Raw genomic sequence first — 18,911 nt, 5'->3', positions numbered from 1 at the left:
TATATATATAAATAAACAAATCGTCTGCTTGGTGTTTTGTCTAATTTAGTCCTCACCCAATAATGACTTTGACATCCCTGGGTTTTGTGAGTGTTTAAACTGGCCTTGAGTTTTTCTAATCCCCCTCCTCCTCTTCAGTGTGGGTTTTTATTTACTTTTTTTAATAATTAACTAGAAAAGGAAAGTTGAGAAATCAAAACTGTTTCAAGGTTATATGCCTTATGTGGTTGAATGTCTTTCAATGCATTTTGGCTGTTTCCTATATCGTTGCTAGAGCTGGTTGCTAAGGTAATGATGCACATTTCTGAGGTCTTCTGGGTGACAGACGGATAGATGGACAAATGGATGGATATAGAGATGGATGGATAATAGATAGATGGATGGATGGATGGATGGATGGATGGATAGACAGACAGACAGACAGACAGACAGATGGCTTTATCATATATATTTATAATAACAGTCTGAATATATTTATGTAACAGTCTGAAAATTAGCCTTTCTGCTGAAGCCATCAAAGAAAATAAGATACACAAGTCATGCACATGGATGCCAGGTTGAGAAAAAATACAGTAAAACACAGGATATATTTCTGTATTATGCAAGTACGAAGCTCTGATTTGGAGAATGCATCTCTTAAAGGCATAGTTCACACAAAAATGAAAATTCTGTCATTAATTACTCACCCTCATGTTGTTCCAAACCCGTAAGACCTTCGTTCATCTTCAGAACACAAATTAAGATATTTTGGATGAAATCCGAGAGCTTTCTGACCCTGCATATACAGCAACACAACTACCACGTTCAAGGCCCGGAAAGGTACTAAGGACATTGATAAAACAGTCCATGTGACATCAGTGGTTCAACCGTAATGTTATTAAGCTTCGAGAATACTTTTTTATTTATTGTGATACTCTTTTTTATTTATTGTGAAGACTGACAAGAAAGAGAAGACATTGTTGAATAAAGTCATTATTTTAGTTTTCTTTGCGCACAAAAAGTATTGTAGTATAGTTTCATAAAATTATGTTTGAACCACTGATGTCACATGGACTATTTTATCAATGTCCTTACTAGGGGTCAACCGATTATCAGCCTGGCCAATTATCGGTGCCGATATTAAGCATTTTTATGGTTATCGGTCAATTTAAAAGCTGATTTGCCGATAAAATAATTTAAAGGCATTTAAAGAAAGTTTTTGTCAGAGCCCTTGTTATTCTTAATTTTGACATTAATTTAAATTTTTTACACCAGACACACACACACACACACACACACACACATATATATATATATATATATATATGAGTTAAAAATATTGGTTATCTGTCTACTTTATGTAATAATCGGTATTGGCCCTGAAAAACACATATCGTTGACCCCTAGTCCTTACTACCTTTCCGGGCCTTGAACGTGGTAGTTGCGTTGCTGTCTATGGAGGTTCAGAGAGCTCTCAGATTTCATCAAAAATATCTTAATTTGTGTTCTGAAGATGAACGAAGGTCTTATGGGTTTGTAGCGACATGAGGGTGAGTAATTAATGACAGGATTTTCATTTTTGAGTGAACTATCCCTTTAATATCAGGAAACCCCAGTTATGTTTGTCCGTGGGCCCGGTTAAAACTTGTTGTAGCCTATATGTTATATTCTATTCATCCATTTCAGTAACACTGGCACTTTTCCATTCTGTTTTAAATGCTGTTCTTGTATTCAAATTCAGTAGTGACAATACTGTATAGTCAATACATCAATATATCGAAAACAGAAGAGGTTTTCCAAAAGCAGGGGAAATATCACACCTGGCCTGTGTCTCATATAGCGGCTCTAACATAAGGGGTGGGGGTTAGATCCCTTGCTGATTGAGATGGACTGAGAGGCCCTAATGCTTGACAGTCTGCACACATGGTTCTGGTGAGGTTGTTTAATGAAGCTGATCTGATGCTGTCTGGAGAAGAGAGCAAGCAGACTGGTTGCTGGGCTGTTATGACACAACACAGCAGTGTAATTAGGTAGACTACAATTCTGGAGGCTGTTTTGAAATATTTACTCAGATTTCACATTAGAAGCTGCCATGAGACCAATTGAGTCAAAATGATGAATTGTATAGCCAAACTGGTACCGGTGAGCACACTTTTCATGTTTATTGCAGTAGCAGCTGGAGTCAGGTGTGTTTTAGATGACTTTACTCTTTGTTTTATGCCAAAATGAGACCTGTGATTTGTGAAACAAGGGCATTTCAATACACAAGGTAACAAGAATACTTTCAGTGAATCTCACAAAACCTGTCAACAATTTCCAGGACACAATTTATCTCCAAATCAACACAATATAAGTATATATTTATTTATAAACACTACCGATTGGGGTCAGTCATTTTTATTTATTTAATTTTTTTTACTCACCAAGGATTCATTAAATCAATCCAAAGTGACCGTAAGCACATTAATGTTTTTTTTTTTTTTCAAATGAATGCTGTTTTTTTTACTTTGTATTAATCAAAGCATCCTGAAAAACATGTAACATGGTTTCCACAAAAATATTAATCAGCACACCTGTTTTTACCTTTGATTAATAAGAAATGTTACAGCAAATCAGCATATTAGAATTATTTCTGAAGGATCTTGTGACACTGAAGACTGGAGTAATGATGCTGAAAATTCAGCTTTGCCAAAACAGGAATAAATGACCATTTAAAATATTTTAAAATAGAAAATTAAAATAACATTGTAATAATATTACACAATAATACTGTTTACTGTATTTTTGATCCAGTCTAGATGAGCATTCTTTTGTCAGAAACTTCTTTCAAAAAAAAAAATATTTTGTAACAGTAGTACATATTTTTCTTGAGGAAAAACTAATTACCATAACCAAAATAAAATTTATGTTTTTAATGTTGCTGTAATGGGGAAAAACAATTATTATTATTTATTTATTTTTATTTTGTTTTTTTTTAAATATTAGAATACTACGGTGGCCGAGAAGTGCAAAGCAAATCACAATTCTGAAAACAAAATAACAAATTCTGCTATTTTCACTTAGTGTAAATAGAATCCATTGCTAATACGAGATTTGAAAAGGGAAGAAAAAAAAAAGTTTGGCAAAAGGCGGGATCGAACCCAGGTCGATCTCGTCAAAAAGCCAAGGCCACGCACTTATCCATCTGCGCCACTGAAGCTGATGATCTCGTCCAGTCAGCGGTGGCTGTCTCAAACTATACCTACCTTTTCCGGTTTGTCTGATTTGTCGTTGTGTTTTCTGACTTGTTAATTTGTTTTTGGATTTGTCGTTGTGTTTTCTGACTTGTTAATTTGTTTTTGGATTTGTCGTTGTGTTTTCTGACTTGTTAATTTGTTTTTGGATTTGTCGTTGTGTTTTCTGACTTGTTATTTTGTTTTCGAATTTGTCATTGTGTTTTCTGACTTGTTATAATGTTTTTAAATTGTTGTTGTGCTTTCTGAATTGTTATTTTGTTTTTTAGACTTGCATTTGCATTTGTAATTTGTTATTTTGTTTTCAGAATTGTGATTTGCTTTGCACTTCTCGGCCACCGTAGAATACAGTATTTTACTATAAAATTTAGGAAAATTATACAATCACTATTGAGACGAGTGGGAATGATAATTTGGGGATAAATGTGCTTGATGGTCAAACAAATATACAAATATCCCCACAACTTTAAATCGTAAATCAATCCATGAGATTTCATCACATTTTACTCTTATTGTTAATTCTTCTGGTGTTTTCAACAAGTGGACCAAGACCAAATCTTCACTGACATGTGAATGTTTTCTCTGTGACGCTAGTAGGTTTTGTACATTTAAAACAGGCTGTTTTTGTAGTTTAGTTCAAATGACTGGCCCTTTTTTCTGAACTGAGGAGGATAATTTGATGAAGCGGCAACAAAATCTTTTATCTCATAAGATGAATTTGATTTGACAATTTGATTGCTCATGACCTCTTTGAAGTGGTCAAAAATACACACTTCACCTTTAAATGTTTCAAATCTTCAACAAGCAGTTGGAAGCAACATGAGAGAATTTTATTGATATGAAACCCTATTTGTAACATAAACTGTTGTTCTGCCTTGATTTATTTTTCTCACAGTTCAGCGGTGGGCGTGGGTTTCTATGGAAACAGCGAAACCAACGATGGCGTTTACCAGTTGACTTACTCCATTTATAATGCCAATCACACACTGGGTAGCATTGGCAGTCTGGTAAGAGTTTCACTTCCTTCACCTGTCACACATCATGTTGTCCGATTTCATTAGAATAGCCTGAGGAACACTGTGATTAAAACGAAATCTGAATTTTGCCTGTTACATTCTGCATGCTGAAAAACTAAGAGCCGGAGCCTCACAGGCTTTTCACTGCTGCTGGAGTATGAGTGTATCATGTGATGAGTGGCACCACACACACACACACACACACACACACACCCACACACACAGACAGAAACGCACAGATGCAGCACTGCTGCAGGCTTCTTCTCTGCATGTTGAGAGCTGTAGTCATATTGTGCCTGTCCCCATTTTAACCTCTAGTTTGAGTTGTAGATAGACTCTAGAAACCTCTCCTGATGCAAACACATCCAGCTGGTGTGTGTATTCATGTGTGTAGGCAAAGGAAAACAGTAAGCGCAAAGAGAAGACTGGGATTATCTGTTCATCTGCATTAAAGGAGATTAAAAATCTATCTGTATCCACTCGTGCATCCACATTCACTGGTCTGCTTTATATGTCTGTGAGCATCCTGCTGATCAAATGATTGAGGATGTATTGAGAATTTATTTAATATTATATTCATGTTTTTAATTTAATTTAATTTAATTTAAAATTGTGTGTAATTTAACATTTCATTTTAAAATTCAAATTATGTAATATAAAATGTAATTTAACTATTTAATTTTATTTTATTAAATGCAGATAAATCAAATTTTTCTGACAAGGAGAAACAACACAAAGTTATATAGGCTATGTTCAAAACAGATAGTGTGCCATCTTATAATGCCTTACTCTTAAAGCAGTATGCAGTAGTTCTGGGCCTTTGTATTGATTGTTTACAATTTACAGTGAAATCATGGTATAAAATTAAGCAGCACTGTAATATCACTGTGATTTTAATACACTTTTTATTTGGCCATTATGTTTTCTGAAAAGCATACGGTAAGATTAGTTTAAGATAATTCTATAATTAACTCATAGAATAAATAGGCTATGAGTTAATTATCATTTGAAGAGGTCCTAAATTTGGGGACAGAAAACCAGGAATCACGATATGGCTTAATGTGAGGGTTAAACATCAAAAGACTATGATTTAATAAAATAAATATGAGCGCAGTGTGTTTCAAAGTAACAACATGGTGCTTATGCACGTTTTGGGTCAAAAAAAGCTAATGTGCATTCAAAAATGTAAACAATTAGAATAATAAGGTGTCTAGAAAATGAGGCTACATATAATCTATATCATATTCATAATTTTGACTGATTTTTTTTTTGCCAAAACTTTTTATTGTATTGTATTGTTTTTTGTATTGTATTATTATATTGTATTATTTAAACTGTAAGATAGTCTAATGACCCCCAAAATACAATATTACTTTTTAAAATTAATATTGTATTTTGGGGTCAATGTTTTAAGTCTTTTTAAAATTATATGTGAACGTCGTAAAAAGCTTTAATTTGATTTTAAACGCCTTAAAGATGCACTGATTATTATACAGTGTATTGTTTTATTGTTGCATATTGATAAAAAAAAATATTAAATGTTTTGAAGGAAACAATGATGTGGAAAAATATGACTTTTCCACTAGATTTTTTTTATTGTATTTTACTTCTTAGTTTTAAACATTTTGGGTTTTCTAGGCTGCCGTTGCTATATGGTTGAAATGATAGTTCCTTGAAATAAAAACATACACTTTTAACTCATTTTAAAGCAAGTACATAAATATTGCAATATTTATTGATTATTGACGACTGTATGCTGTGCTGTTTTCAGCAAATAGTCAGCAAGTACTGTATTTCATTCTGAACATAGGGTTTGAAACATTTATCAATGCATATTTCCACTGTTTCAAGTTACTGGTTCAAGCATACTAAGCAGTAAAGAGTATGTACTGCATGTTATGTAGAAGTATGCTAGTACTGGACAGACTTCACATTTTTATTAACAAAAAAAAAGCAGTGATTTTTTTTCTAATCTCAGTCTTTGTTATAATCGATGTGGATTAAGTGACAGGCTTACAAGATCTTTCCTTTCCCATTCAAATGTCTGAACATCACCATCTATGCACTGAGCACTGGTATATTTAAAACAACCCACAAACAGTGTTTCCAGCAGTATGTCTTGGATTTGAGGGCGGTGTAATTCAGCATATGGCAGGTTGAGTGTGACAAACGGAGCATTTGGCTGGCTGGCTGGCAGAACATTTCTCCTCATACAGTCCTGATGTTCATTACCTGCTGGCAATGTGGTGACAACCTCTGTTCTTCTAATACACTGCCTCCGAGAGCTTCCTGCTGTCACTCTCACTCTCTGCCAGTGTATATTTGGCTCACTGGCCCATAATGCATTGCTTCACGGCCGAGTGAACATATTTAAATATGTGGTCTAGAACAGCCTTTTCACTGTTTGCTGTAGCTAAAACAACATTGAAAATGTGAGAACAACAAACAACCATTGGCTTCACTACAACTGCATCAATCCAATTTCAGCTTTAGTGGAAGTTTCTCTCTTAAAATTTAAAGGCAAAGAGGACCGTGTCTAAAGGGCCAAGCTTGATTGCACAACTGAATTCATGAATGTTGAAGTGATTGGGAGAGTGTGGAGGAAGTTTTTGAGCTTCCAGGCTTTTTAAACGCCTCCTGCCTGTATTTGCGTGCCAGAAAATAGCTGTTGCAACTGTGAGTAAATGGGTGTAGTGATTGCCATTTCGCATGCTTTTAACTCTATTTCATGCAGTATCCACACCTTCCACAAGGGAAGTGAATCTAATGTATGAATGTTAGTCATTTTGAATCTTAATCTTTATTCATCTTAATTACTCTTCCACCATTTCGAAATTACGAGTTATAGAGCAATTATTCAAAAGAGCCACATATTGCAATTCACTGAAATTAAAGCAGAACGATCAATTATTGCCAAGAATGAGAGCGGTTTACCAGAAATGCCACATGATGGCCTTTAAAAAGAGGTAAAGAAGAGGTCAGATGGCTGGACTCAAGCAAATATTTTTTTCAGCTGATGTACTGTGCTGATTAATTATATAAAGGATTTGATGTCTCATAACAAATTTAAAAACGGATACAGACTACGTGCCATTAATCCAGTCTAGTGTAGCTTACTCTGTTGTACGCAACAACTTTTAATGCTAACAAAAGCTTTTTTCACAATTGGTTTGTCTCTATGGTACGAACCTTTGAGGGTTGTGCAGCATTTGGTTTTTACAGGCTTTACAGACAGGTCGATACGTGGATAGATCTCTGACATCGACTCAAGCCTACAACAGAGGCTCTATAGTGTTTTAAAGAAATAAGCACAGAATATTTCATAGTCATAACTCTGCACCTAGGCAGGCGGATAGCAGTAATATTTAGTGGTGACCTGACAAAATCCTCCTGAAAGCATTATTGATTCTCTGCCAGCTACAGTGAATCTGTCAAAAACAGAGATCGGGGACTAATGAAGCTCACTGAAAACTGATTTGTTACTTTCTGGGCAAGTTTTGAGCCTAGAAGTCCATCTTAACATTAACAATGGATGGTCTGCCAAAACAAATCAGTTTCCTTCCTGCCATATGTCAAAGTTTATAACAATTTTATAACAAGTTTATAATCTACATTTTATTTTGAGAAAATCGTTTAGCTAGTACCCTCCTTTAATCATAACATAATCATAACATAACATAAAAAAATATCCGGTCACATTTTCCTTTAAGCAAATTCTGGCAGGTGAAATCTAAGAAATTTCAAGTGAGGACAAAAAAGTTTCCCCACGCAGATTTTGCAACTGGTTCAAGTTGCTCACACGAATTTCACCACGTTGAAAAAAAAATGCTTGTCTTGAAGTGATTTCTGTGTAAGATATGCTTTATACATTGAAACATTATTGACAATGTACCCTTATTGCCTGTGAAACCGCACCAAAATTTCACTGTTACCACATCTTAAATCACAAAATTTCATGTACTCGTAATTTTCAAACCTTCATATACATTCCAGGCCTGTGTGAATTTGTTTTTTTTTCTGTGTAAGACAAAAGAAGATATCTTGAGAAATGTCTCAGTGTTGTTGTTTTCTGCCTATATAATGAAAGTCAATTGAGTCCAATATTGTTTGGACCCCCAAATTCTTCAAAATATCTGTAATAATTAAAGAAATCAAAAGCCTTAAATTATAATTTTTTTCCTTAAAGAATTTCTCTGCGTTCTGTCACTCTTGCCGCTTACTTTACTCCTCTGGCAATCCCATGATCCCCTGTGCATGCCTCCTGCTCCCATAGAGAATTAATTGGGAACAGTCATTCGTCTCCGTGCCAGTGGGCCCGATCGCCATTATTAGCCTTCTAATGGTTATCAGCATTTTTCTTGTCTCTGTTCTCAGGTGGGAAACTCATTGGGTAGTATGCAGGTCGGGCTGAAAGAACACCTGGAGCGGTTGGATGAGATATTTTCTCCAAGGGGAGACTACACCCAAACCTTGCACTTCATGCAGCAGATGGCCAACAACATTATCCAGCAGCTGACAGCCATGCCAGACACAATGAAGGTGCAAGTGGATTTGGCAGCCATCGCGGATAAAACTTCATTCATAGAGTACTACAGGTAAGCTGCCTTGGGCTGGTGGGGTAATAATGATGGCTTATTTACTGCACTCCGTGCTCTTGAAAACTTTTGCAACAACATGTCCTATGTCTCATCAGAGGTCAGAGATAGGACAGCTCCATGCACTTTAGAGACTGCTGATGTAGACGTGGGTCTGAAATGTCTGAATGTTTCAGAAGCCTGTTCCTTAATCATGTGATCCTATTTTTCAGACTTCTGACCCTATTTTTTTTAGACTTCTGACTCTACTACTCAAACATGTGACCCAATTATCTAAAAATCTAGCTCTACTCCTCAAACACGTGACCTTGTATTCCAAACTTCTGCCCCTACTCCTCAAATACGTGACCCTATTTTCCAAATTTCAAAACCTATTTTCCAAACATCTTGCTCTACTTCTAAAACATTTGACCCTACTTTCCCAATTTCTGTCCCTACTCCTCAAACACGTGACCCTATTTTCCAAACATCTTGCTCTACTTCTCAAACATTTTACCCTATTTTCCCAATTTCTGTCCCTACTCTTCAAATACGTGATCCTATTTTCCAAATTTCAGACCCTATTTTCCAAACATCTTGCTCTGCTTTTCAAACATTTGACCCTATTTTCCCAATTTCTGTCCCTACTCCTCAAACACGTGACCCTATTTTCCAAATTTCAAGCCCTATTTTCCAAACATCTTGCTCTACTTCTCAAACATTTGACCCTATTTTCCCAATTTCTGTCCCTACTCTTCAAACACGTGACCCTATTTTCCAAATTTCAGACCCTATTTTCCAAACATCTTGCTCTACTTCTAAAACATTTGACCCTATTTTCCAAATTTCAGACCCTTCTCCTCAAACTTGTGACCCTATTTTTCAAACGTCTCACTCTACTTTTCAAACATTTGACCAAGTTTTCCAAATATCTGACCCTTCTCCTCAAACATGTAATCTTATTTTTCAAACATCTCACCCTATTTTTCAGATGTCTGACCTTACTTCTCAAACATATGACCCTGTTTTCCAAATTTCTGATCCTTCTCCTCAAACATCCTTCTCCTCAAATCTTCTCCCTACTCCTCAAACTTCTGGCCCTACTCCTCAAACATGCAAGCCTAGTTTTTTGCCCTACTCTTTATACATGTGACCTTAGTTTTCAAATTTCAAGTCCTACTCCTCAAAACATGTAACCCTTTTTTTTTTCAAACTTGTGGATCTACTCCTCAAATATATGTCCCCATTTCTTAAACTCTCGCTCTACATCTCATAATTATGGCCCTACTTCTCAAAGATGTTGCCCTGCACCCACCCCCCAACCTACTAACCCTACCAAAATCAAGTTGTTTTTAATGGAGCACTGCCTTAAAGGTGCCAGCTTTGGCCTACTTGTTTATCTTTACTGGCACTACTACTGGATCTCATGTGGACTACTGTAGGTTACTTGTGCCCTTTTGGAGCTGTTAGTCTTGTTAAATTGATTTGTATGCCCTCCAAGAAGATTACATTTCCATTTTGTAGACCGGCACGTTATGAACTTGCAGTGCATGTATTGACGAGTAGCTAGTGTTTCAAGCAGCTAAAGGACCGTGCTATTGAGCAGCAATGGTCAAACGTCTCTTCCTCCATTACTCATGGGCAAATCTAATCGCCCAAGCTCTGGACTCCCTCCCCTGATTTATCATACACCTTTGTGTCCATATATTTCTCTCCCTCCCTCCCTCTCTCTCTCTCTCTCTATGTCTCAAGATGTGTGGGCATTTTTAAGTCCTCATGATGTAGGATTACTGATCGGATTGTGACTTGCCAGGCATTCCAGTAGCGCACCAAACCATATACCTTGAATCAATGCAGTACAGAAAATACAGTAAAACACCTGTTTTTACACATGGTTTCAATGCTCTAACATTAGTTAGAAAACAGTGCCCTACTACTTAGGTCATTTTGTGAATCTTTTATTGAAATTTTATGCGTTCATACTACATAAAAAAAAATGTATGGGATCAAATGCTATGCTTGATTGCCAGAAATAACACCTTCTCAGAGTGAACTGTTTGGCAGATTGTCTGTTCTCACATACTAGGCTGGAGCTCATGAAATTCTTATGTGTATTTGGTCTGTTCAATTATTAATTAGATGGGAAACATACAAAGGAAGATGGAAGAATAATTTGAGTGCTATAAACACCCACTTTTAAAGTACTTAGAGACCTACTGACAGTGTGCTCACACACATCTAAATCACACAGTAGATGAATATTAAAATCAGCACTGTCAACTGATTTAAAAAAAAAAAAAATAATCGAATGAGGTGACAGTTTAATTAATCAAATTATATGAAAATAATAGCATAACATTATTTGCTTAGAAAAGCAGACATATGTTGTTTGTTTGTTTGTTTTTATATTATTGAACATAACGTGCCTACAGTTGACATGAATCGATTTTGATTAAAAGCATTACTTTTTTAATCATATTCTTTAGATTAGATTAGATTTCCTTTGTTTATTTGCTCCACATAAAACAAAATAATGTTTTCAACATCCTCTACTCAGTAATTCAGTACAAAACTATACGATAAGTAGCTAATAAATAAGAATACTATAGTACAAATACAAAATAAAATATATATGTGCCTTTTTTATATTATCTGAACACCTATTTCTGCTTTCATCTTTCATAAACTTTCGTTTGCTTTATTTCAGATGGTTAACATACCTGCTGCTTCTGATTTTGGACCTGGTCATCTGTCTCGTAGCATGTCTGGGACTGGCAAAGCAGTCTCGATGGATGCTCGCAGTGTAAGTATGCTCTAAATATCTATGGTTAGACCTCTGGCTTTGGGTATTCCCTTCACAGAAGGGAAGTTTGACCCATTTTTGTAATCATAAAGAAGTTAACATGGAGGAAGGAGGCAATATATACTTGTCATATTACCTGTATTTCAATTGAATTTATTTAATACACGAGTTTCACATTTTGAGTTGAATTACTGAAATAAATGAACTTTTCCATGACATTCTAATATATTGAGATGCACCTGTATATAATCCTTTCCCGTTGTTAATTGTTTGTATAATGTTGTGAAGTTGTTTATTCCTGCCAGCTTAAATGCACTGTAAAATAAGGCAGCCTCTGACATAAACAGACCTCTGTGGAATGACTCTGAGTGCATCGAGTGCTGTGGTTCGCCAGTCGCCAGCAAGCCCTGCATTTCCTTTCATCTCAATCCTCTGTCTCTCTCTCCCCGTTAGCCTTATTGGAAGCTCCTTTAGATCCATCTCCACTTACCCCACTAATGCTTATTGATCTCCTTGCCCGCGCGAGCATGTGCTCGCCCTTAACTAATTATTATGTGCTTCCAATCTGCTTTATTGGTGCTTTTAAGTCCATCCTCAGACGAGAAAGGCTGTTTGAGGAAACATCGGCTCCATTTTCCATGGCCATCAGGGAGCCGTTTACCCCATTCATCTCTGTCTCCTTTTGACTTCCTATTTGCTCATGTGATCGCTCGCATGCTCATGCCTTTGATCACTTTCTCACTGGTTTACATCCTCATTCATGTGCTTCCTACTAAAGTGTAAACAGAATGGTTCATTTCCTCAACAAATTATACTTAAGAGAAGGTTATTTTAATGAATCGGTCAAAGAGTTGTTTTGAATCATTCAGTAAGTAATGATTTACTTAATGAATTACCAACTGAATCTGTGAGAGCAGCTATTTGTAAGTAACATTGGATTTACATACTAAATGGAAGTATAGTTAATATTCTATATGGGGGTTGTTCATGTTATATGTGCAGCAGCAGTATTTCTTACATGCTCACAGCAGCATGTTGTGGATGTATTGGCAGTAGCAAGTCTCGGTACTTGCTCTGCCACAGCAGCGTAGCAGATCTATTCCGCCAAGACCAAACACATTAACCTTGTCATGTTCATTACCATGCAAATCACTCCGAGAGTTGTCATGACAAAACTGTATTTTTGACCTTGGTGAGCATTAGAGACTTCTTTCAAAAAGATTTTACGGACCCAAACTTTTGCAAGGTAGTGTTTAATTTCATGTTTAACTTCACATCTCACTGTTATGTCCTCTCTTTCTCTCATTTCAGTATTATGGTGTGTGGCGTACTGACCCTGATCATGAGTTGGGCGTCATTAGGAGCGGGCACAGCCACAGCTGTGGTAAGTTACTGTGTTTTCACATGACTGCTTACTTTAAACTCCCTTTGATCAGTGTCCAACGACTATGAGTCACTTCATTCACTAACACTGTCCTGGATTTTTTTTAAGTGAATGTTTGTAAGGGTAGAGGGGCGTGAGCTATGTGAAACTCTTAGGAGATTATCAGGGTTCAGTGACTGCGTTTATGCGTCTCGTGGTGCATGCCAGTTTGAAAAGCTGATTACAAAGCTCTGGTCATTTAAATTAGACAGTCCACTGGCTTAACGGATGTAAACAGCCATTCTCTCTGTGTCACTAAACAGGCCAATTTACTCTGTCGCATGTCTCGCCTCGGTCTTAATCTCTGCATCTAATAATAATAATAATAATTCATTACATTTATATAGCGCTTTTCTAGGCACTCAAAGCACTTTACATTGTCAGGGGGTATCTCCTCATCCACCACCAGTGTGCAGCATCCACCTGGATGATGCGACGGCAGCCATAGTGCGCCAGAACGCCCACCACACACCAGCTTATTGGTGGAGAGGAGACAGAGTGATGAAGCCAATCAGTAGATATGGGGATGGTTAGGAGGCCATGATGATCAGAGGCCAATGGGCAAATTTGGCCAGGATGCCGAAGTCACACCTCTACTCTTTTCGAAAGACATCCTAGGATTTTTAATGACCACAGAGAGTCAGGACCTCGGTTTAACGTCTCATCCGAAGGACGGTGCTTGTTGACAGTATAGTGTCCCCGTCACTACACTGGGGCTTTAGGACCCACACAGACCACAGGGTGAGCACCCCCTGCTGGCCTCACTAACACCTCTGAAGATGCCTTATATTTAGTCTTGACTTGTAATACAGTAATTGGGTGTGCAAGTACCGTGCACCTAGGAGCTAAGTGCCTTGTTCATGATGTCACTGGGGTATTGAAGGGGGATCTCATGTACTTTACACTTCCTGTAACGCACTTACCTGACATCAAACATGCCACTTTTCATTAGTAGTCCAAATCTTCAACTATGAATCCTCAACCTTGCTTGAACGTGTTTATAACTAGGGTTGCACAGGGGTGGAAAATGCCTGGTAAATTTCCGGAAACTTTCCAAAAATCCCTGGAATATGCCAAAAACTATTGGAAAGTTTCCAAAATTTCTGGAATATTTCCGAAATTTACTGGACATTTTCCACCTTTTTGCAACCCTATTTATAACTAAGAAATGCTGTGAAAGAAATAGTAAATGTTATTTGCATTTTGTCAAGAAACATATGTTGTTATAAAATACAATGTAATATGATAAATATATATAGTGAATGTAATATATTAACTATAGTAATTCTATATTTAAGCATAATCAAATCAGAAATGGTGTTTTTATTTGTTTTTATCCATACGCTTCACTAATATTTTGACTAATATAATGATTGCGTGATATTGCCCGTATACAGTTCAATAAACAAGACATTAATATCGAGTAACTTACATTTTGGATTCAACATCGACCAACAAAAAGCTACAAAATGACATTATGATTCTGAACAAACTGGTGTGTTTGAACAAATCAGTGGGAATCATTTAGTGACTCACTAATAAAGATAGTTGTTTCTTTCCTGAATCCTTATTTTATGAATCAACTAAGTGACCTGAATCGATCTGTCCATCTATTAATTAGACTAGTTTCTCCATGCATTCAATCAAACTCTATATTGCAGAGTCTTTGTTGTCAACCACAAAATACATGGAATGATTTTTATCCTTCTTTTTAAAAGTTGACAAATCAGTTTATTCTGTCATTCTAAGTAGAGTTAGAATCTTTACTCTCTAAATAATATCTCCAATTTCAATTAAGAAATGAATTAAAGTATCAATGAATTGGCTTACTTATTTTAGCTCTAGTCTTTGAGTAGCTACACATTAAGAGGCAAACGGTGAGCATGACAGTGATTAGAGTAAGAGCCGACGCTTCAATCAGGATGTCTGTGGGGAACAGAACTTAAGACTGCTCAATGAGGGGTCAGAGCAGAGGTCAGGCGCAGCAGTAAAGTGGATTACTCCAGCAGTGCCTGACTACATCGATTCCCTCCTGTTACTGATAGTAAGAGAGAGTGGAAACAAGCCTTGAAGGAACATGTGACTCTCACACCTGCATTTGTCCCTTTTTTATTTATTTCAGAGAGAATTTACCATCGGGACCACATGTAAACCACTCTGTGGTGGTTTTTAAACAACAACTTTCTGGTCCAACAAACCACCATTGTCCTAACCTTACCTAACTAGGAAATGATTGGTAATAATGTCGCTTAAATCCCAAGGGCATCCTAGTTCTGAAATTAAAATCTGGTTGGTTTGCCATCCAGTTTGTCACTTTTGAATCCGAATGCATTCAGATCTGAATGCATGAATGAGATTTTCAGAGCTTTGTCAGAGAGAAGATTATCAGTGCAGAACAATTTTAACTAGAAAAAAGTGTTCATGACACTTTCCCTCAAGAAAGTTGAAGGTTTCTTTGAGCCTTTTTCAATATCTGAGGTAACGGTTCACTGTCTGTTCTTGCCGCTGACACCCACTAATTTAAGCCAGGCCATCCACAGATCTCTGCAATAGGATTAGCCCCTGTTTGATCACCTTGTATGGTCCTGACTTTCAGCAAAGGTCTTAGAAACCCTGTCACATTTTGATACAAACACCATAATCCAATATGTGTGAGCACTGCAACAGCATCCACCAAAGGCTATGTGGCCTTTCAGTTTCTTTCTCTTGTTTAAAACCAGTTTTGCAGAATTGTACTTGTGAGCTTGTTGTTTGGTCTGTTCTAGGGCACCAGTGACTTTTGTGTCTCTCCTGACAAGTTCATTGTCAATGAAACCAAAGACTCCTTAAGTGCGGGTAAGTAATATTGCTCCATATGCCTGTGTCCTTTGCATGAACCAGATGTTTTTTAAAACAAAGGCATATCCTATAGTCAATGTTTCTTGCACCGAAAACAGTCATAATGTAGTTTCACACAATCATTTTCCACACTCTCTGACATTTAGAATTAAATAGTTATTGCTACTTTACCTTTAAATGATCTCTATTGTGATTGGTGGCTTAATACTGAATAGCTGATATGTGGGCGGTCATATGTTAAAGCAATACTTCACCCAAAAATGAAAAACTGTACTTGTCAAATGTACTCACTCTCAGGTCGTCAAAGATGTAGACAAGTTTGTTTCTTCATCGGAACAGATTTAGCGGAATTTAGCATCACATCACTTGCTCACCAATGGATCCTCTGCAGTGAATGGGTGCCGTCAGAATGAGAGTCCAAACATCTGATAAAAACATCACAATAATCCACAAGTAATCCACACGACCCCAGTCCATCAATTATCTTGTGAATTGAAAAGCTGTGTGTTTGTAAGAAACAAATCCATTATTAAGGCATTTTAACTTTAAACAATTACTTGTGAATTATTGTGATGTTTTTATCAGCTGTTTGGACTCTCATTCTGACGGCACCCATTCACTACACAGGATCCATAGTTGAAACTAAGGCCTAAGGGAGAGTAAATTTTCAGCAAATTATAATTTTAGGCTAAACTATTCCTTTAATGTGCTCATGATTAATGATGGTTTCCAAATGACCCATTTTGATGGTTCAGTTTCATTTAATGGCACAGACTGTAAGCATTTGAATCTTCACTTTGTTTCTGTGTCCCCTGCAGATATAGTGCACTATTACCTATACTGCAGCCAGAGTCTTCCCAATCCGTTCCAGCAGGTAAACGATTCCCCGGCACGTCAGCATTCAATTCCTCCCTGAACTCCTGACACAAGCAATTAACAGAGCTTACAGATTCATTTGACTTCTAATTGAGGCAAATACCCATGTTAAAGCCATTATAATGTTTCTGTAAAACATCTGCGTGGCTAATTAAATTATGAATAGGCGATATGAAAATAAACTTTGATCAAAGGGGGTCTCTTTTGTCTGTAGTTTTGGGATAATTAGATTTGTCTGGCTTTCTCGCATTTCCTGTGGGAATCCTGTGAAAGCTTTTCCACTGATTTAGACAGTATTCTCTGCTGGTTAAGCTGCTGTTTTGGAGGATCTATTAAAGTAAATGTTTTGGGGGAATGTCATAAAGCAGATGTATAAGACAGATGTAACCATTAACCAAATTTAAAACCTTAATAACCGTTAATCCAGATGTAAATGCATATCCTCAGCATGGATTAATGACATTTTACTTGTCATTACATTAACATAAGGCAGAACCTATAGCATGTCTATGTAGAAATTGTTTAGTTCAGTGGATCGACTGCTTTAGGTCACATGTTTGTCTGATTTGCTGTTGTTTCTGTTTTGCAGTCTTTGACCATCTTCCTGAGGTCTCTGACCACCATGCAGATACAGGTGCAAGGTTTGCTGCAGTTTACTGTCGCTGTATATCCCACCGCAGAGGTGAGAGTGCTGTCAAAGAGGGTTCTGCTTCACATCCTGTACGTCCTTTTTTCCAAACATTTATTTTCCAATTTGAATCATTTTAGAAAGATCTTCTTGGAATTCAGCAGATCTTGAACTCTTCAGAGTTCAATATGCACCAGCTTACCGCCTTGCTGGACTGCCGTAGTCTGCATAAAGTGAGTCACCTTTGTACTTCAAAGTATATTTTAACAGTTTGTCAGGTTTAAGTCAGACTTCTATCTATTGCCAGTCTTGTTCACTGTTTTGTTTATTTATTTTTATTATTATTATTTTAACCCAAAACTGCCTGCAATGACAAATAAGAGTGTTCATGATAAAGAACAGGAGGATTTTATTTTTTTTTTTATTTTGGTTTTAAAAACTTTTTTATTTATGCTATTTTCAAAATTTCAAAATGTAATGTCTCTAAAAATGTCATGTAGTGTGACCATCAAAAAAAGTTCCTTACACCTTCAATGCATGTAAGTGTCCACAAATTATTATTTTTTTTTGTCTTGGAACTCTGCCATGCAGACCATTTTTGCCCAGTCTCTTTCTTATGGTGGAGTCATGAACACTGAAGAGATTTATGATGACCTTGGCATTAGTGGATTTTTTTCTGCTTTTATGTTGGTTGTACCACTTGACTTAGATTTTGCGAACAAAAGTTTTTCAAATATTTTTACAATTTGTATTTATGTTGATTTCATGTGGTTTTGAAAAACTTTTTTTTACCATTTCCAACCAACTATTAAATTTAATGTCTGTAAAAATGTCATGTGGTGTAACCATCAAGTATTAAGTAATAACATTTTCCTTACACCTTTAATGCATGTAATCATAATTCGTAAATGATATTATTTTCGAAAAGGTAAACCACATTATTATTTTTCTTAAGGTGACCTTGGTATAGAGGTCTATATTTTTCTGCATGTCGGTTGCACTGCTTAACTTCAATTTTGCAAACAAAAGTTTTTAAAATATTTACAAGCAGTGAAGCAGTTTTTTCTCTAATAAATAATAATAAATTATCTCAGACTACTTAAAAACAAATAGGAAATATGTTTAGGTCCTGTGTTGATCTAACAGTGCTCTGGTCCTGCAGGATTATCTGGAGGCGCTGCTGGGTGTTTGCTATGATGGCGTGGAGGGGCTCCTGTATCTGTGCCTGTTCTCTCTGCTGGCAGCCTGTGCCTTCTGTGCCCTGCTGTGTGCCGTCCCACGTGCCTGGACCCTCATCGCCATCAGGTACCATCCACCTTCCTGCCGTGTCATTGTAGTGCATGGCACCTGAGACCATCAGTGTGGCTGACGTGTGATTGGTTGTCCTCAGGGACAGGGATTATGATGATATCGATGAGGAGGACCCCTTTAACCCGTCGAGACGCATCACACCGTATAACCCCAGCAGAGCTCAAGTTCACAGTTTCTGCAGCTACAGCAGCAGCATGGGCAGCCAGACGAGTCTGCATCCTCCACTGCAG

General features: G+C 36.8%; 1 protein-coding gene across 1 annotated transcript in view; it reads left to right on the top strand.

Annotated features, from left to right (window-relative positions):
- Positions 1-18,911, top strand: part of LOC107672455 (protein tweety homolog 2-like) — a 43,835-nt gene that overhangs the window by 20,799 nt on the left and 4,125 nt on the right. The window contains exons 3-12 of the mRNA XM_016465649.1: positions 4,108-4,219; positions 8,603-8,823; positions 11,510-11,605; positions 12,917-12,989; positions 15,794-15,863; positions 16,685-16,740; positions 17,332-17,424; positions 17,511-17,603; positions 18,533-18,675; positions 18,761-18,911. The exon at positions 18,761-18,911 is cut by the window's right edge and continues 21 nt beyond it. Coding sequence (XP_016321135.1) covers positions 4,108-4,219; positions 8,603-8,823; positions 11,510-11,605; positions 12,917-12,989; positions 15,794-15,863; positions 16,685-16,740; positions 17,332-17,424; positions 17,511-17,603; positions 18,533-18,675; positions 18,761-18,911 — 1,108 coding nt within the window. The remainder of the gene's footprint in view (positions 1-4,107; positions 4,220-8,602; positions 8,824-11,509; positions 11,606-12,916; positions 12,990-15,793; positions 15,864-16,684; positions 16,741-17,331; positions 17,425-17,510; positions 17,604-18,532; positions 18,676-18,760) is intronic.

This window comes from Sinocyclocheilus anshuiensis, unplaced genomic scaffold, assembly GCF_001515605.1.
Source record: "Sinocyclocheilus anshuiensis isolate Anshui unplaced genomic scaffold, SAMN03320099.WGS_v1.1 scaffold1430, whole genome shotgun sequence".
NCBI lineage: Eukaryota > Metazoa > Chordata > Actinopteri > Cypriniformes > Cyprinidae > Sinocyclocheilus > Sinocyclocheilus anshuiensis.
This window is presented reverse-complemented; position numbering and strand designations above follow the sequence as displayed.